Genomic DNA, 20,400 nt, shown 5'->3' on the forward strand with positions numbered 1-20,400 from the left:
TTAAAATTTTTTTAAGCAAAATGAAACTTAAAAAAAATATTTTATTTGAAGGACACAGTTCTTTTTCCCAAACGTTCCACCTCCTGGTATTTTATCAGTATGCAGAGAGACAAAATACAAGAGGAAGAAAAGAGCTGCTAAAAGGAGTTGTTAGCAAAAATAAACAGCAATAAGTAACACTTTCACCACATTTTTGGGGGTTTTGTTTGCTTGTTTGTGAGATTTTTTGGTTGGTAGGTTGTGGGGGTTTTTTGTTTGTGTTTTTTGTGTGTGTGTTTTGTTGTTGTTGTGGTTGGCTTTTTTTCTTCTGATTTTCTAATTGTCACGTACACAGAACTGGGAGCTCTGGTAGTCAGTGACAATGAAGAGGAAGCCATGCTGCCTTTCAAGCATGTCTTAAAGTTCAGCAAATCTAAAAATCTCCCAAATATTCAGAAATCCTTTTAGTACCGATGGGTGAATGAAGACAAAGAACAATATAGTCAAAAAGAGGGGGCACTTTGTGAGTCTTCGAAGCCATTTCCTTCATGCACAAAGAGGCCTTATTACTGTAAAGGCTGCCTTATTATTTGCACAGTTTCCAGCAGGAACAGAGCAAGAGCTAGAAATTAAAGGAAAAATGACCACGAAGCCAGCTTATGACATAAATTTAAAACTACCTTAGCCCTTGAGTTATTTTAAACTTTTTTTGATTAGCCAAATATACTTTCAAACAAAAACTCAGTTTTCCTGTTGAACCTGACAGACACTGCCTGATACTTTCCCTTTCAGTCCGACAATAGTGTTGGGAAGGAAAGAGTCCACGTGTTAATACAAAACCTGCCCCTTAAGACAGTAACTTCCTTCTCCTCAAGATTCAAGTCAAGAATGCCATTTTTAAGACATAAATTGGGGATATTTTCACAACTAGAGTTTACTGAAAGAGTAGAAAACAAATGGGAACAGTTCCGATCCAAACGTGGTGTAAGCAGTTGTGCGCATGAGAGTCTGGATGTAGCAGAGATGTAAAATACATTTCATTTGGATATAAGCAGTAACATAAGTAATATGATAAACAAGTCCAAAAACAAATAAATGATTGCAACTGAGCAAATCTAGGAAAAAAAAGTATTGAGACCTTGAAGAAAATAACCAATGAAAGTCAACATATTTACTAAATCACAGGGGCACATTTTGTTCCATGGAGCAGATAAAATAGCAGGAGAACATAAACCAAAATCTACATTGGAATCACCTCATTTCCTCCAGCTAGTTATCCGACAGTCGCATGCACTGAAAGCTAAACTGGTAGAAACTGCAAACTAATTCCATATTTACAGCTACTTGCTGAGCAATTTCTCCCTCACTTGGAATTTGGTCCAGCTTCTTGCGTCACCGTATCATTTGGCCCAGCTCCACAGAAATGCTGTTTAGTTTTATAAGTGAGCCAGAAAACTCTGACTGGGAGGTGGACTGGAGTTCCATATTGGATATTTTTCAACACAATCCTGTTCACAGCTGCTTTGTTTGCAAGTAAATGCCTGGTGCATCTCTATTTACATTGGTTTAAGCTTGAGTCTGAAGTTCAGTGTAAAGTTATATTGCCCTATAAGTAGGACAACTTGGAATAAAAATTAGTATCTTTCTAAGGAAGGCATAAAATATTGAAAGTATCTGAAAGTATCTGCTACAGAATCTAGTATATAGTATTTTTTTGTATATATATGATCTTGGTGCATTTGCTTCTAACTGCTTCCTAAATTCACACAGTGTATGTTAAATGTTTTTTTAACATAATGCTTTGGAAAGAATGAAGGGACTTCCCATGTATGTTTTAAAAAGACTTGGCCAGAATAATTTTAACTGTAGTCACTCACCAAGGTGAATTTTGAGAGAGGCCCTATTCATCAATGCCAAACTAAATCAGTATGAAAAACACATCAGAAAAAAAAAAAAAAAGCAGAAGCTATAGAGTAACATAATTTGCTCTCCTCACACTTTCAAAGTGTTTGGGGTTTTCTATATCACTGCTTTGTAAAGACTTCGTTCTGCAAGCTTCCCTCTGCAAAGCTGTAGGAGCGAGACTTCTTGTAAGAAGTCAGCTGTGAGTTTTTGTGAAGCTATGAAAAGATTTAAGTAGCTAGGCATACCAAACAGAACATAGTTTTGAAAAAGGTTTCCTGAGCGGGTTACAAGCAGAGTTTAATTCCTGATGGTCCTCAAGCAAGCTAAAGCATTCAAGTTAAAACTTGAAGATAACAGAAAATGCATTGTAACATCTACATAGAGGTTTCTAAATTACTGTAAACACTAGACAAAATGTCATAAAATTCCTTTAATATCTCTTTAGTTCTATGCTTGCCCTCAGGGAAGAAAGGTTTAAATAAGGAGCTATAACCAAAGCAAAAAATCAGCTCTCCGAAGGCAATACTTCTAGGGAAGAACCCCTTAAACAAGAAGTCTAATGCTTCAGTCAATTAGAAATTAAAAGAGGATTGATTCATTTTCCTCTTCGTGGCTAAAACTTGAAAATTTTGTTAAACCTTCCTTTTGCTAGAATATATCAAATTTACTGTTGGTTTAATTGAATCTGGGACAAGGTGGGATCTCAGTAGGAAACGGAGCAGTGAAAACGTGAGGCAGATGAGCAGGTCAGAGGGACAAGCTCACAGTGTGCCTACGCCTTCAAACCCTGTGAGAGTCCCTGGAGTTTTGTCACCCCCTGTGCCAAGGACAAGCGGAGGACTGGGAACTGCAAATCCCAAAACTAAACGGGCAAGTTTCTCTCCACAAACATCCGCCAGCATCATTTCAGCAAGTGGCAAGTCAGAGAATACGCCTTGTGATCCTGGAAACATAGTAACCACGTGAAAGAAGAGACCAAAGGGTAACCCACAGCAGAAGTCCCTGCAACACTGTCTTCTTAATTGAAACTAGTTCTGGTTACAAAAAATACTATAACAAGAATAATGCAGAAAGGTGATTAAGGCTACTTAATATAAATCTTATTCTGCTCTGTTTTGACTCGACAGACTGAAAATCAAAACAAAACAAGACGTGATTTTCCTAAAAGCCTTTGAGCAGTGTGACTGCTTGTATGATCATATTTTGGAGTGTTACTCAGTTAATCAGTATGCTTAAGTACCATTTTATAGGCACTAAACAAAATGTGCATGTGCGGAGATGCTTAAAGGTGTGCTCAGAAACATTACAGGGTTTTTAACCTTCCAAAATTTGAAAAAATACCTTGAAAATCCTTCAACAACGCTTGTAAAAAAAAAAAAAAAATAACAAAACACCACAATATTTTATAATAAGTGAACATTTCCTATTTGAGAGTCAACTGAACTTTGCCCATTTGAAATTCAAAGTATTATATCCATAACTTAAAATTAGCAATGGAAATATAGAAATAATGTATGCAATTACTATAACGTACTCAGCTATTTTGGAATTGCAATGAAATCAGGGGTTTGCCAGATGTAATGTACTGCAACATATTAAGCTAAGGAATTTAACATGTCACAATCTTTGCAGTATACAGAAATAAAAAGGAATTTAATGCAGATTAGAGAGATCATATATGCTCCTTTAATTTATTTGCCTTTATTTTTTTACCTTTTTTTTTTTTTCCGTACAAATAATTTAAATAACACAATTAGTTACCTTAAGTTATTTTGCTCCTTTAACTTGACCCCTCCCACACTCAAACATGTCTATTACAAGCAGAATAGTAGTTTATGCAGACCTGGGCCTCTTAAAGAAATGAATGTGAACACAGGTGAAGCCCCAACTAATAATGTACTGGCAATCAAAAAATACAAGATACAATATTTTATTGGTGGCCTTTATGTCCAGTGTTGTTTTCCCACATGGCCTTTTCCCTTCCAGGCACTTTCGTGCTGCAACGAGGACAAGCCCTTAGAGATATGGATGCATTTCCATCTATAATTTCTTCAATACTTAAAAAAAAATCAAAAAAATCTTCCCCACTCTTGTTTACCATGTCTCATCAGCTGTGAAATTGATATGAATATAAAGTGGCACTTTAAGCCACGAATGCCAGTGTGTGGCTTTAAGTTTTCACGCCTGTTAGACTGTGGTTTGTTGAATTTAACACTCCTTATGGCTCCTGTAAAAAGCATGGGGGTTTGGTAATGGAGATAGCTTTCAACCCAGTATCTTTCAACTGTAAAACCTGATGCAAATCAGAAGGATCAAAGATGATGGTGAGGAAATTGTTGGTTTTGTTGCATCTGTAATTACACTGAGCTATCTGGAAGCACTTTTAGATACAGTTTACGACTTTGTAGCCAATTTCAAGGCAAGTTCTACTGTAGAAATTGAATCAGAAACCTTGAACATTTAGATACTACAGTTGTATAACAGGATTATGCCTTGCTCTTCACGCTTTTTTCAACTGCAGGAACTGAGTTTCTCTACCTAGAGTAAACTAAGAAACTTCAGATATTGCACACTAATTTCCCACATGGATAAGTACAATTCATGTCCTGATAAAGATTTCTCTGGATTCTTTACAAGCACGTCCCCATAACTAGTGTTTCCTATTTATTAAATACCTCCGCAAATTTAGAGCCAGTCAATAGGAATGAAGTCCTATGCAGAGTTGAGCGGAATTATGCTGTAAAATCTGGCTTCATTAGAAGAGACTGTAATCAAAGCAAAAGGACCTGCACTCAAATAATTAATGTGATGTAGTGACTGAGCAGCAATTTTCCATTCTACCTAGCCCAATGTGTGGTAGTCCACACAGCAAAACTGTGGTGGTCTATCAGGACTACAAAAATCGATCGAAAAGATAACCCTCAGCACATGAAACTTCTCTCAATATCCAGTTCTCTGGAAAAAACAGCCATCTGCTCTCCTGGTTACTTATTTAAAATCAGAAAAGTAGACTACGAGATCAATAAAGTTAATTAGTAGCTGAAGATGAACTAATATTGCTATATTGGAAAGTAAGGCATTACTTTTTTGATGGTTCCAGTAGCACTTTAGGAGGCTACATCATTAAACATCTGATGAACCTGCCTAGCTGGAACAGCCTTATTCTAGATGGCATAGGAAGGCACTGACCTTATTCATCCATAACATCAAGTCTGGGTATAGTTCACGGATACTTCTATATTTGCTTGATAATTTTTGCTCATGTTTCAGAAAACAAATCATTCCAGCTGCACTTGTTATCACTCATGGAAATGAGCAGTTAAATACATACAGTTCTTTTTTATAGCATTTTTTTATCTTATAGATAATCTGACAGCTAGTTGAGAGTGCTACAATATAATTTGCCTCACCATTATTTTCACAAAACTATTATTTAAAACTAAGTACAGGCACTGAACATGCAGTAATCTCCAGAAAAATGTACATTGGCATGTCCAAATGGAGATAATTTCTATAAAGAAATAGGTGAAGAGACAGGGGACAAGGCAGGAAAGTGATGTTAACCAGTGCATTGCCAGGTGGCTTTTCTTTTTCATGATAATCAGAAAGGATGAATGACTTATTTCCTAGGTAAGTATCAGCAAAAATAGGAAATATAGATACAGGGCTATCCTGATACATTTTGCTTTGTCCATTCCTGCTTCATTGCCATGATCTGCAAAATATGGTTTTCAACATTCAGAAATAATTAATCAATAAAATGAGCTGGAGAAATGTAGCAGAAAATAAAAAATCCAAATCAAAATACAAAGAGAATTTAGTTTTTAATCATTATCAAATCTATGCTCTTCCTTGAAAATAAATGAAGTGTATAGATACAAATACATATATTTTCAACACAAAAATACTTCTATTTAACACTAACAGTGGCTCAGTTTCACTGAGTACAACCTCAGTGCAAAACTTCCTTCAGCTCTTTTGTCTCTTGACTGTACTTGGAGAAGCTGGAGATGGAAAAGACAGGGAGATATCTATAGTAAAGCAAAACTGTTCCCAGTAGTACAATATATTCTTAACTGCTCTGCCCACCCTAGTTTTAAATCATTTCTATAATGACAGTTCCATAAATTCCTGGACACATAAGATGGAGACATCAACATTTTTCAATTAATGTTAAACAAAACTGTAAAATATTTTTCCATAAATATCTCATTATCAAGACACAATTTCTTTTCAGTTTTGTTTCCAATTAACCAATCTAAAAAAATTAATGCAGCTAAAACTATTACATAAAATAGCTGGAAAAGAGTAAAGCCATTTTTCATTGGTTTATATTTATAAAAGTTTACATTTCCAAGGAACATGTTAGTGGTTTAATTAACTGAAACAATACAGTAAGAGTATATATCCTTCTAATGATACACTCGACCTACCAATTCAGCCATTAATTTAATATGTTAATAATAATTATGAAAGCAATTTTTCTAGCTGACTCTTTCTTAGCAACTCTGTTTCCTGTCTTTTTACAAATAAAGGGAACATTTTTTACTTCAGATTGTATGAGTAGAGATGCAAAACTGTTAAGAAATAGTAACTTAATAGTAACTTAAGAGAAACAGAAATTTTAAGTATGGTTTTAAACCTTCACTTTTGCAAGGAATGCTCCCTACCCACCTGCCACGACCCTCTGAAGATCTACCATGAGAGCAGTAATAGCTAAACCCGAAAAATCCTTTGCTCTAGCATGCTTGCAAAATGCAGCTGAATCAAGGAACTGGCAAGACAAAGTCCCAGAACCTGAAGATTTACAGAGATGTTTCTTAATAACCTAGTGTACCTGCCTACTTACCCTGCTACCACTGCATGCCAAGAGAACACCCCATGCCCACCTAGACTGATGTTTTTGCAAAAGACACTTGATTTCCCTGCAGGCTCATCCACTATGGCACAGCAGCTCTTCAAACACTTCCCATCACTGCAACTGTGCTGACCATGAGGAAGATGGGAAAGATGCAGAAGCAACACGTCACTGGCTGTACAACCAGCCAGGGAGAGGTTTGATCTGCTGGAGTGAGCACGTGTTCCAGGAGCTAAACTGGAGTACATCACCAATACAATGCAGGACCAGGACAGCATAACAACATGCGCTTGGTGACCCCAAAAACTGGAATGATGGAGAAAACTCGAAGAACAGAGTCAGGAGTTTAGGCATTAAAACCAAAATAATCTATTTTAAATGTGAAGGTAACAGCTTGGAAGTGCCTTAAGGAAGGAATAAGGGAGGAAGCTTCAGGTACACTAGAAGTGACCAGTGTTAAAACATACAAATAATACAGAAGTATTATACAGAGGTATTACACAGGAGGATATTACTGCTGCCTATAAAAATATGAAAAGAATAAGCAAAGGAAGGACAAGAACCACTTAAGCTGCAAGGCAATAAGGCAATGGATCTCAAAAATGAAACATCCAGAAGAAAATCTAAACCAGAAATATAATAAGAAGGTTCACAAGCACTAAAATAGTGTGGCCAAGGAAGAGCTTTCTATGCAGAAAAGCAGAGGGAAGTTTCCAGAGTGTATAAAACAGGTCAGATTCTTTAGGAAAGGGGCAGTGCTAATAGATGCCTATGGCAGATACAATCTGGACTCAGTGGTCAAATTGATGCTTGTAGTCTTTTCCAGGAACAGAAGCAAATGGTGGGGAAGTGGAGGAATTGGGGAAAAGGGTTTCCTCATTAGCAAAGCAACAACAGAAGACAAGATAATGGGTCTGGAGTATGTGTGTTTAATGCACAGCTTCTTCTCCTAGCTCATTAAAACAAACAAGCAAAAAAACCCATAACTTCTATTCACAATTTTTCACTGCTGCCCACTCCCAGGTTAAAATGGGATCCTTTTTTTCTTGAGCTTTAGTAACGCAAGCACAGAAGAATTTCAAAGTTATTTCTGTCTGCAAAAGTTCACGTTTCTTTGACCTCCCCCACTCCACAAGTTCTTCATTTTCTGCTGAGGCACAGAGGATGTTGCAAACACCCGATGCCCAGAATCCCCAAAGCAAACAGGGAGAAAGACAACAGCACGCCAGGGTGCACCAGCCATCGCAAGCTGGTCTGGCAAGTGATGTCTGAACAGTCAGATTTAAAAACTACGCTCTCAATCAGTCCAACAAAGCTCAGCAGCATTCCCAGTCACTACAAAAAAAGAATAAATCTGCATAGTATAGCTGGATGGTGCAGTAAGGAACTTGATGTTGAAGAACCAACTGAATTTTCTTGTTGAAAATAGTATTTACACTGCCTCCAGCATTTCCCTGTAAGAATAAGAACCATATTATTTCTTCAAGTTCCTGAAGAACTTGTACCAGCTATGAACAATCTGAAGGAACCTTTTCCATAATAGACTGAGTTCATCTCAACATCAAAAGCACAGGGTCCACTCAGATCTCTTTCATATTCCAAAAAATAAAACCTGCTTGAAGACTAACAAATTGGTCAGCAACTTGTGATTTCAGACAACTCTTTTAAATGTTCCTCAAGTGCACAGGGGTGCTAATTAGAATGAAAAATGTTCAGAAGACCATTGCTGATTACATAAAACAAACATGGAGAGAACCTAAAACTTTCCAGGAAAGTCTAGAGCAGTTAAATGTTTTTGACATTGCTGAAACTGGTTCACCACAAAGTCCAATGCCCCAAACTGTCATCACGATTTTCATTTATCTAACTGTACTGCCTTGTAATTTCCAGCTTTCAGTAAATATAACTACTACTGCCAAAATTGGATCAAGATGCCATGGTTTTTAAATCTACTCACAAAAGCTAAAACTTGAGCTTTGTATTTGACACCTTCCCTAACGACATACAACTATGTTCCATGATGCTTTAGATAATTTGCCATGAGAGCAGAGTGTAAGGTGTTTTATTCCCTATGCCTCTCCTTAACCTTTTAAGTGCCCGGTCTTTCAGTCCTCCAAGCCCTGCTCTTCTCTTCTGCTCACATTGGAATTTTTTTTTTTTTAAACTGCAGGATATGAGGCAAAGATAGGTTGAACTTTCCTCCCTACTTGTTGGAATTGGGGTACTAGCCCTAACCTGCTCCCCACCAGCTTTTCCCACTCCTGAGAGGATTTTTTTTAGGTCTGCCATGAAGAAAACTAAAGGCTGCTGCTGAGGCTCCTCAGCATTCATGAATGCTGTCCTGTTTTTTCTCCTCTTCCTCAATGGTTTTTAGTTATTAGTTATGACTAGGGAGATTGTTAGTCTGGTTTTCCTAGTCTAACTTCCTCTGATAACCTAGTATGGGTTAGCAAGATTTATTGACCTGTAAGACAACTTTATAAAACCCCTTTAAAGCCTTGCTTCTGGTTTTCTTCGTTTTCTATTGTATAGCCCACTGATCAAGAATGAAATTCTCCTGAAAACTCAGTAGCTGGAACCGGTTTTACATTTTCAAATATAAAGATGCCATTAATAACTTCATAATTAGACATGTAGGACATGCATGGTTGCACTGAAATGTTTAAAGAAGAGCGTGAATACTGAATAGAGTAAGTATTAATAACAGCCTTACATCAGCTTCAGGCATAACAAAGTATTCACAAAGCAAAGAGACACCATGTAATTTCTCTTGCCTATCCATAACTCCTTTTTCTCCTGAACCCACCACTTCAGTGTCAGAGACTCCAGCAAAAGCAATTAAACATGTATTCAGTTTTGTACAATGGATTGACCCAACTTTTGCATCACAGATATATATGCATCTAATTTCTGTCATTACAGTTAAACAGCATAACGACCTCTAAAAGCAGAAACAGCAGTTTCTCTCCTTTCATGCACGTTGATCTGTTTCTATTTAGGTATCTTTGCATGCTTCCCTCGGTACATCTCCCACCCACATTTACTGCTTTCTCTTGGTCATCTATTCACAAGCTTCCCCACCCTCCTCCCAGGATGTATTTCTAGCAGCTGGGTTCTCTCCTACACAGATCATCCCTTCTTATACTGTGAAATAGTAAGCCAACCACAAAGACAAAAATGAGGCTACACTGAAACAAAAAAATCCATTTGCTATTAAAAAAACTCATCTCCACTGCAAACAATCTCATTTTGATGTCTTTGATTTAATGATGTATACTTTCACAGATGCACATAAACCAATGCTAAAAGGCAGAGCTGTTAGAGAAAAGTAGTTTTCATACTTAAAAGTATATTAGTGCGCACTTGCAAGATTCTAATGTGATTAAAAACCTTTTACCACAATAGTGCTTACACAATAATTCTTAAATATTTAAAAGTACAACACTATTCCAGAACATTTTAGAAAAAAAAAAATACAAACACATTCTTAAAAATATTTTTGTCATTGAGCACATTTCTGCAGTCTGACCCTTTTTGAAAAGCTTGACTAATTGTTCATCTATCTACAGAAAAGTACGTGTTTATATACTACTTCATACACTCTTGACAGTACCTAAGTATTTGAGGACAGTATAGATAAGCACAATTTAAAGGGTTTCCATCTGCCTCTCTCATTGTTATAGATAAAGAAAATGGCATTGAAGTGTACCAAAGGTGCAAATGCTCTGAATTCTTGTACTGATTTTTTCACTGGAGAGATAACTTAGGAAATGTTTTTCTAATACCAGTCATTTCATATTTGCAAAGTTCAAGCTATTTCCTTCTAACTCAGCATCTCATGTGGAGAAGGTGCATTCATCTCCATCACCGCTCATAGGTTACTCCAGCTCTGGGAATACAGGCCTCCTGCCACGTAACCTTGCCGTACGCCTGCTGCACACACATACACCTAGATTATTATTCTTCTCTCTTTGTAAATCTTTTGACTGCTTTACAAGTCTGACTGTTTTTTATACCGCTATTTCCCCACCATAAATTAACTACAAGGGACAAAATCAGATCTTGCTTTGTTTTATAGGAAGTTTCATTTCAACATAAAATTTCAAATTCTTACCATGGTCTGTAAGTTCAGACATGCAGAGCTGACTTGATGTCTCATTTCCTCTTGGTTCATCGTGTCCTAAGGACACACAGTCGTGTGCAATGACTGGCTGAGAATGAATTAGGGGTTTTGAAGTCGGCTCATCAGCTTCCTTAGTCAAACAAAGCAGCATGGAGAAACAGGTACAGTTAGAACTTTCACAGCAGGATCACAATACAATGGTTGCCCTGATCTACACAACTGCTGGGACTCGTATTAGGCAAACACTAAAAAAGACCTCCTAACATTTTTGTAAATGATCAGTAGTGAATCAGCCATAAGCAGAGACAGATATATTATTTTCTCCAGACACAATGGTAAATAGAAACTAGACTGTATGTGAAAGAAAAGAGACAATACAAAGCAGTAACCAAAACCTCATTATTTCTGTGATGCTTTCACTGTTTCCAAACTGACACTGTTCTCTCTACAATAAGACTAAAATTGAACAGGCCTATCTTCTGTTGTAGATTGCTTAAAATCAAAGGACAGTTTACACTGGGAGTCACTCCAAGACTTCATTCTTACTAAAATGTCAGTTGAAATGTTAATAGTCTTAACTAATCAAATGAAAAGAACCCATAGCCATGCCAAATGAGTGTTTAAAGAATTACAATTCTAAACTTATCTTGAAAATTAATGCATTTTGAACTCTGATGTCATGCAGACTGTCAGTAAGTACACTTCAGAGAGTAGATTTAGATTTAAGTGTGACTTAATAAAATAAAATTGTGCAATTAATAGAGAGTTTTTTGAATCGTAGCTGAATAACCAAATGCACTTTCTCTCATGACAGATCCACAGGTTCAGCTACACAGTCCAGACTTTGATGCACTTTCAAATTATTAGTTTTAGAACAGGACTGTGCCTCTAGCGCTAAAGAAAGCATGAAAGAAAAAGGTGTTTTACACTGAATGTGCACAAATGAGGCCTTTGAAACAACAGCCTATACTTACATGTAGGACGTTGACATTCAGATGCCGAAAATTACGGAACCTGAATTCTTGCATTCTTTTGATATTTTCTTGATATTTTTCTTCTGCTAGCTGTCTGTAAATACAGAATACTTGTGTTTAGGATGTGATATCAGTGGTCGCACAAAGGGATCTTCTAGAAATACATGTGGAAAATCAAATTCTATAATCAGTCTGTCATGATGCCAAAAGTTCACGGCATCTATTCAAGTGAGGTTAGTTTTAGTGAACAAAGATATTTCAGGTTTAATTTCCAAACACTAATACACTTTTCTTTCACAACTTGCATAATATAATTGAGAAGCAGTAAGTTATTATTCCCATTATTTTTTCTTCTTCTGAAGATCTTGAATACTTTGGACTTCATTCTGCTATCTCATCCAAGAACCTTTCAGCTGAAGACAGGCCTGCAACACTCGTGTGCTATCAACACCTCACCTGGGGAAGAGTTGGTAACTGAATTTTTCTGTACATGACTATGTAAGCCAGGTGCTACATTAAGCAGCTCTTCCAGTTTCCATTACTACATTCCCTTCCCATTCATCTCTAGGGTTGCACTGCTGCCAGTAGATCTCTAGTCTCAGAAGGTACTGGTTTTGCACTGTTTCAAACACTTTCACTGAGAGGCAAAGGGCAACAACCCAGAGCTGACTATAGATCCATTTTAAAGATTCATTACTAAGAACAAGATTTGAAGATTAATATGTTGCCTTTATATTACTTTTTTTTTTTTTTTTAAATTATTCTGGGGAAAAAAACTTGAAAATCTAAGTAGAAAACACTAAAGTGCAAGAAATTAAAAGGATGAAAAACAAACTAGAACTACACTGAAATTAGTTTTAATTCCTAATCTCCATTCATTTTTCAAAAGTGAGAGAGACAGACTTCCTGTTTATAAATTTCATATAAGCACAAAAATTGACCTACCATATTCTGGAAAACACCATGCATAAGAGGTGTTATAGAGCAGCTTCAATTCAAGATTTTTTTTAAATGAGAATAAATTTACAGTCCATCTCCATTACCAAATGCAATGGTAAGCATCAGACAGATGCATGTTGATCAGACATATTTTCCAAAAGGAGATTAAAACTCCCAGGTTTTTGTTTGTAGCTTTTAGGTGTGGGCATCACAAGTTCACACAAATAATGCTAGGATGTGATTTTACTGAGCATTTTCAGTCAACTGCAATTGCTATTGATTTGTAGATATATGTAGCTGCGAAGCTTCTGAGGCCATAAATTCAGCCTTCATGTCACCTTGCAATATTTTTCTGTACTAGGACATCATTGCCTTACTGAACTGCTAACTTGCTTTGGCACAATAGGCTTTAGATGCAGATTCTCATGATCAGAATTAATTATTCCCTCTATTTCCCTCTATAAATAACTGAGTAAACATTTGTTAATTTAGATTGCATTTCGGAAAATGCTTTTGATTAAAACATTTAAAAATAATTAAAAATGAATGTAGTGCTTTTCTGATTTTCATTCATACCAAATAAAACACTATTTTTACACGTGAAAAGCTTAAGTGCATGATCAAAAGAGTATATTCTTCTTTTTATTTAAAAAAGAAATCCATACATAGACACACAGCCTTCCAGCTGTTTCTCATATTCCACTCAGAAACAGTACTTATTCTTCTTCAAATTCCCCCTTTTATTATGTCTCAATAAAAAAACATAAACCATAAAGCCTTTATAACATGTCCATTACCCCCACTTGATCATTTGATAAGACTGTCCTCTGAGCTATTAACTTCTACTGGTTAATCTCTGAGGCCAAAACAACTGATAAAAGCGGGATTGTAACTAAATGTTCAACCCCTCAGACTGTGCAATCCTTACAATGACAAGCCATCCTATTGTAACAAATCTCTCATACACTTATTTAATCAGAAACACAATGCTCAAAATGCCAGTTTTGGGCTAATGTTCTGATTTTTTTTTTTTACATAAATAATTACTGTGATTTAACTAATCCAAAATCCCTATTCACTTTGAGTAGCTGAAGATGCCTTCTATTTTTATTTTTACCTTGACAGTTCTAACTCTCGTGTCAGACTTTTGGATGGGGAAAAATACATGGTTACAGCATGATACAAATGTTATGCTCAACTTACTTCAACTTCTTTGCTTTCTCATCTGCAGCATTTAACTTCCTCAGCCTCATCCGTTCCCGCGGTGTCATTTTCTGTACTTCAGACAGTTCCTGCAGAGTTTGCAAATGAACTTTCCTATGCCTGAAATTGAATCCATGCAAACCCATCTTCATATAAAAATGTAAATATCAGTATTTTGATCTGATATTGAAACGTAGTGACATTTCAAATTGAATAATTCAAAAGTCACAGGTACTGTAACAGACTAAATAGACCTTGGTTTGGAAAGCAAATGCCTCTTTTAAATTGAAATATTTAAACTTAGACTTAGATTCATGAAGAATGTAAATCATTTCAGGCAAGAATGGAAAAAGGTAAACTCAACTTCTTAAAAGAATAAATGTTGAAGCACAGTGAAATATTTACCCTGCCAGGCTTCATTATTGAGCATATTCCAAGTAAAAAGGCAGTCTTTAAATGAGAACCACAGAAAAAAGTATCACCCATGCACTTTACATTGATTGTTACAAGCTGTCTAGAATAAGAGAGAACAATACCGTGTCTTTAATGTTTCCTCTTGAATTTCTAGTCCTAATCAATAATAACAATTCACTGGTAAAATGGTCTCCACAGACCACCTCTGAAAGCTAAGTATGAATTATTGACGTATGTATCTCAGTTGTATTTATCAACATGGGAGAGAAATATTAGTCCTGTATCATAAAAAGGATATTAATCTCAGATTTTTCTCTCACATCCTACAGTAATTACAAAGATGGAACCATAGTTTACAATGCCTTGGCACTCATGTTTCACTTACATAACTTTTTCTATTGTTTATATTTATGATACCAAGTGTTCATTTCAAATTACTATTTTTGCTCTTATAAGATAAAACCCACTTCTGATCATCTGAGAACCCAGTTTTGTAACCATATAAATTGCAACACTCCTCCTGGACTATCATTTTAAAATCAGGATTTTAATAAATGAGAAGTTTTCATTATGCTTTTCAGATGTTAACTATAGAGGGAAACAGTGTAAAGATATGAATATTAGTGTGAAATATAAAAGACTAAGGACAAAGACAAGAACTCAATTATTCATAAGAATGGAACTAACTCTTCAAGTATGAATAATGTTAGACATATTTCTTGTCCCCTGTAAAAAACTCTAATTTAAATTGCAAGAATCTCTTGGGAAAAAAAATAGACATTTTTCATCCAAGTTGAAACTGAACTTGTACAGCTTTATGCTTACTTAAATATTTAAAATTTATTACTTGCATGGGACTGGAATAAAGTAAGCCCTTAGATGACATTACCAGAAGAAACTAGATTCAACAGTACATGGCAAAAATAATTCCTGGTGAGAAAGAAAAATCATAGATATCAAGTAGCAATGACTGGGGAGGACACCATAACAAGCAGCTCCTTGTACACTCACTCAGATGAGAGCATTGCTTCACTGCAGCAGATGTAGAAAATTCACTATGTTTAAATTATTTTGCTGCTCTCTACCATTTTCCAGGTATTTTTGTTTCATTTTACCTATCGCTTTAGATCTGGTATTTTGCTTACCAGTAGCAACACAGACAGTTAATGTTCTCCTAATAAAAGTCATAATGAGATTATGACTTTATGCATATTCCTAACATTTAGCTAAAAATAATCAGACTGTGGCACACTTGAAGATAATTTATAGTGAAGCTTCTCCTGGGATTTTTTTCTCAAATTAATGCCCTGAATTTGAAAACCTAAGTGTAAAATTTCATGTTCAAAGAAAAACTGTTGCCATCCATTGCTCCTCAATTTTTAGGACCTCTGGAACTCTGCACAGAAGAAGCTGACTTTCTATTTCCTTTTAACAAAAGTATAGGGACACAATGCTAATAGTTAGAACTTGATCTTCATCTTAGAGACTACAGGCTTGCTTTTGAACAAGAATGGTTACAGATTTTCAAATGTAAATTAATGTCCTCCTCCTATGCAAGCTCTGTCAATATATGAGAGGTCCATTTGGAAGGTGGTAAGACTCAATACATCTGAGCCAATGAAAACGGATCAGGGATGGAACATCGCATGTGTTACTAATAATCAAAAGCGGTTTGATCAGTCTGTTCTAGAAGCATGTGAATTTTTGAAGTCTAATTATATATTTCGCAGGTAAAAATACTGCTTCCTCAAAGCATCTACACTCTTTTGGTGCATATAGATGATTTGAAATCCTGTACCCACAAAATAAAGCTATGGATTAAAAGTTTCTGAAAGATTCGCATACTTTATGTTCTAATAAGCATTAAACTCTCAATATAATTCAGATGGAATCGGCATAATATTTGGGCAAGGTTTCAGTCCCCCAAACTGTTTAAGGTATATCTCTGAGGAACACCTCTGCAGCTAACTATATTTCATTCAAAGAGGCAGGAATCCACTAACAGTTAATTGAATCAACTCGAAAACAGCAGGCGCTGACAAAATATACATCTAATATCTCCCTATTGAATATCTGCCTGACTCTTGTATTTCCAATAAACTAGTAAAGGGTTATTTCTAGCAGAAGCCATCATGTAAAATACTAAGAAAGCCAAAAACTTGAGAGGAGCCAGAGCCACCTCCATTTGTTCTTATTTATTAGATAGTTATTATTAGCCAATACAGGTATCATTTATTGTTGCATTTTACATCTATACTTGCAAAGTTCAACAATTTGTTTATACTAAAGGTACATATTTACACCAAAACAGAGAACTTTAGTCTGATTAAAAGACAGAGACTTATCTGGCAATGAGATACAACAAGAACAGAAGTGACAGGGTAGAAACCCAAACCACAATTCCTAGAGATGACAGCTTTACAGACAGGCTCCCAGTGTTAAACTTGGGAAAAAAAAAAAAAGATATACAGAAGATTTTGTTGTCTTGAATTCCACTGTCTTTGCTCCACTTTCTTCCTACCACTGATACTAAATACCACTGTCATTAGAAAAGCTGAAGCTGGTCACATCTCCTAAAGGGATGCTTGCAAACAGCAAAATTGGCAGCATCGGCAAAGTGACCACAGCTGCAAAACTGAGGGTCCTCTCCGAGAGCAGAGGTTGCAAAAAATGCAGGGGAAAGGCCTATTACCCCAAAGGCAGCGCTAATTCTGGACTGAAGCATGGGGTTCTTTATCGCTGTTACCTAATAATGCGAAAGAAATTTCAGATAGCTGTTAAAGCCTTGACAGTTATTTAGAGGAAACATGAAGCAGGGGCATCCATTGCATCTGCGCAGGAACACGCACTCCTGATTTTGAGCATCCTAGCTCCTAACAGAGCAAAACCACGTACAGAAAACGCAGGGACAGGAAGCAAAAAGGAGGGCCAGCTGCCATCAAAACTGCAGAACTAATTTACAAAGGCAAGATGAGACTGCCCATGTTGACATTTGCTTTAATCATTGCAGCATTGTAATTTAATGCAATTAATTAATTTACTATATATTCAGTGTCTAGGAGAGAGATCATGTACAAAGGTACTACTGATATGAGAGCCAAGAAACATCATAAGCCTTAATTTCTCACTATAGTTACAAGACAAATATAATAGTGTCCTTTGGACATATTAGCTGAATATTAGTTTAAGTGTATAGACTTTTAGTTTGGTGTGATTTAGGAAACATAGCTTTGACATTCAATAGTTAGTAGGTACACAAGCAGCAGCACTATAAATAACCATGACATAACTAGAATGATGATCTCAACCTTCAAAATGTAAAGATAAAGGCCCTAAATTAACATATGCATATACTACACATGTGTGCACAATTCACAGTTATATAATAAAATTATTTGATCTACAAATTATTTTTCCCCTAAATCTTAATGATGCCTCTCACTAATGTGATTGGTCTTCTGTACTTCTGGGGAATGAGTCCCTCTGAAAATAAAGCACTACGAGATCAACACGAGTGGTTGTAACATGATATTATCTGGTAACACTGTAATTTCATATACTGCTGCCCATAAAACCCTTCAAAATACTTACACAGCATCAAAAATGGGGGCAGCTTCTTTCTGCCAATTAAGTGCCTTGTCTTTCACAGTCATGTTTGTGAACTTATACTGTATATTCTGCAAGGAAATAAAATAGAAGTGGTGTCAACGCTTGAGGCTAAAGTGATCCAGACTCTTCAGCTATGATCCAATGCAGTCCTAATGTAAAAACTGACTGAGCAGTTTTCTTTCCCACATTCTTAGAAACTCAAACAATATATACACTGAAGCAGGAATCACAAGAGCAAGAGGCACTGGTTTTCATTAAAACTATGAGTAACCAGAACAGTTTAGAGATGATATGTACCCAGGCCCAAATGATGGGCACTTGTTACGCATAAATGCCCATTCTCTGTATTGCTCACAACATTTTAAAGGGAATACAGTCAGCACGTAAAGTGACAAGGGCTTCATTTCTCACTGCCTCACTACCTCAGTCATATTTGTAATTTAGCTCTGAAAGTCCCCTGAATTAGTGTTCCCATGAACTGCTATCTGATTATTTTTTATCAACACATTTTCTCTGCCTCCACTCTGCTTTTGCAAAACACATACTCAAATGCTAAGTGTACAGCTATTGCTCTTTCTTACATACCTTTAGTTGTTCATCAATATAAGGGATTTTTAGAATCTCTGCTGCTGCAGGTCTCAATGAAGGATCCTTATTTAACATGCTGAAACATTGGAAAACAGAAGACTTAAATAAGTGATTTTCCAAATTAAATTAAAAACCTGCTGAACAAGAAAATAACATACCTGCACAGCACAGCATTCAGTCTGCTTGGATATCTATCAGGAAGAGAAGGGGTATCACCTTCTACAATTTTTAAAACAACAGACAAAAAATTGTGTCCAGTAAATGCATGGTTCATACAGCACATCTCATATAAAATGCATCCCAGAGACCTTTAAGAATAAAACAATAGGAATAGTATAAACAATATTTTTGAAATTAGCATGCATAGTGACATTACAGTAAGTACAATTACAATTGTGTGCCATTTTCTCCTGGGAATAGGATGTATCATTATCATGCTATCTTTTTAATCCAAACTATTTTTATTCAAATCACAAATTAGTAACTTTATAAATAGGAGACATCGTCATTCTATTTCCACAAGTGCAGGTACAAACTTAAATTCTATATATAAAAAATATATATAAATAAAGTAAAACCCTATTGTATGAACTAGCTTTTAAGGGGTTACTCATTAAGTTAGGAATGAAGTATTTTAATTAGTGACTGACTGACGAAGTAGTTTAGTAGTGTTTGGACATAGGTTTGTTTAAACTATTTTTGCAAATCAATTTCTGACAATAAACTGAGGCTAAAATTCAAGTTTGAATTAAATAATTCCAGTCTCAAATAACAGAAGTGTCTTCTGGTGCAATTTCGCTCATTTGGTCATGTGTTTCAAATAGATTCCAAAATTGGTTTAGACTCAAAGAATTATCAAATTTCACATCACAGCATCATATTGCAACATCTAAAACTAAATTTCCTCAACATTTTATTTGGAGAAGAAAACTGAATATGCAGGTCTGGAGATATAGCTGAGAACCAAACTCAATTTTAACTTATTAAAAAAACTGAGAAGAATTATTACGAACAATTTTAAAAGGGCCTTTGGTTTATCATCACTTTATTTATCAGTCTGTTATTAACTGGTCCTTACAGATACCATAAAAGATTACCAAGTTGAACATTTTAACACAAACTCTCTCATAATAATTTATAAAATGCCTATGCACAACACTTTGCTCTTCAACTGGAGTCTGTCTGACAAATGTTTGGTTTTTTTTAAATTAAAATAGGTGGCAACCTATAAAAAACCTTTAAAAACCTTTTAAAAATGTTTTAAAACCTTTAAAAAAAAGGTTTTAAAACCTTTAAAAAAATTGGCAAGTTGAGCTCTTCAGGCTTTGATGGATGCTCAGTGTTACCTCCAGTTTGCAGTCAGGAGTAATGAGGCACTGATGCGTGACTTGACCAAGGTCATAGAAAATGCTGGTGAGAGCCAGCTACAGGACCAGACCCACGTAAGTAACCCACTTAAATATCAGAGCAACTTTACTCTTAATGCAGTATTTGTTTGTGGTATTTATAATTTACAGAAGCACCACGAAAATAAAGAGTAGTGATAATAAGTAGAAGTAAGGATAGGTGAATGGCTTTGATGAAAAAGGTACAAACATTATCTTTGAAAGCAAATAATAAATAAAGTTTCAGTTATTCATTTTGGTTAAAGAACATGAATCGATTCAGTCTGTCTGGCAATGAAAGAACAAAGGAAATAATTTAAAGCTGAAACCCAGGCTCTAACATAAAATGGCAATAAGGAAAAGGAGAGAGAATGGGGGGCTCTCATCGGTAATTTTCAAAACAGTATGTGAAAACAATTAGCA

General features: G+C 35.7%; 1 protein-coding gene across 4 annotated transcripts in view; it reads right to left on the reverse strand.

Annotated features, from left to right (window-relative positions):
- NEK11 (NIMA related kinase 11) overlaps positions 1-20,400 on the reverse strand; it is an 89,645-nt gene that overhangs the window by 31,050 nt on the left and 38,195 nt on the right. For all 4 annotated transcript variants that reach the window (XM_071804883.1, XM_065832527.2, XM_065832528.2 and 1 more), the window contains 6 exons: positions 18,751-18,900; positions 18,590-18,668; positions 17,987-18,072; positions 13,982-14,101; positions 11,840-11,933; positions 10,857-10,995 (listed from right to left, as the gene is read on the reverse strand). In XM_071804883.1, coding sequence (XP_071660984.1) covers positions 10,857-10,995; positions 11,840-11,933; positions 13,982-14,101; positions 17,987-18,072; positions 18,590-18,668; positions 18,751-18,900 — 668 coding nt within the window. The remainder of the gene's footprint in view (positions 1-10,856; positions 10,996-11,839; positions 11,934-13,981; positions 14,102-17,986; positions 18,073-18,589; positions 18,669-18,750; positions 18,901-20,400) is intronic.

This window comes from Patagioenas fasciata, chromosome 2, assembly GCF_037038585.1.
Source record: "Patagioenas fasciata isolate bPatFas1 chromosome 2, bPatFas1.hap1, whole genome shotgun sequence".
Taxonomy (NCBI): domain Eukaryota; kingdom Metazoa; phylum Chordata; class Aves; order Columbiformes; family Columbidae; genus Patagioenas; species Patagioenas fasciata.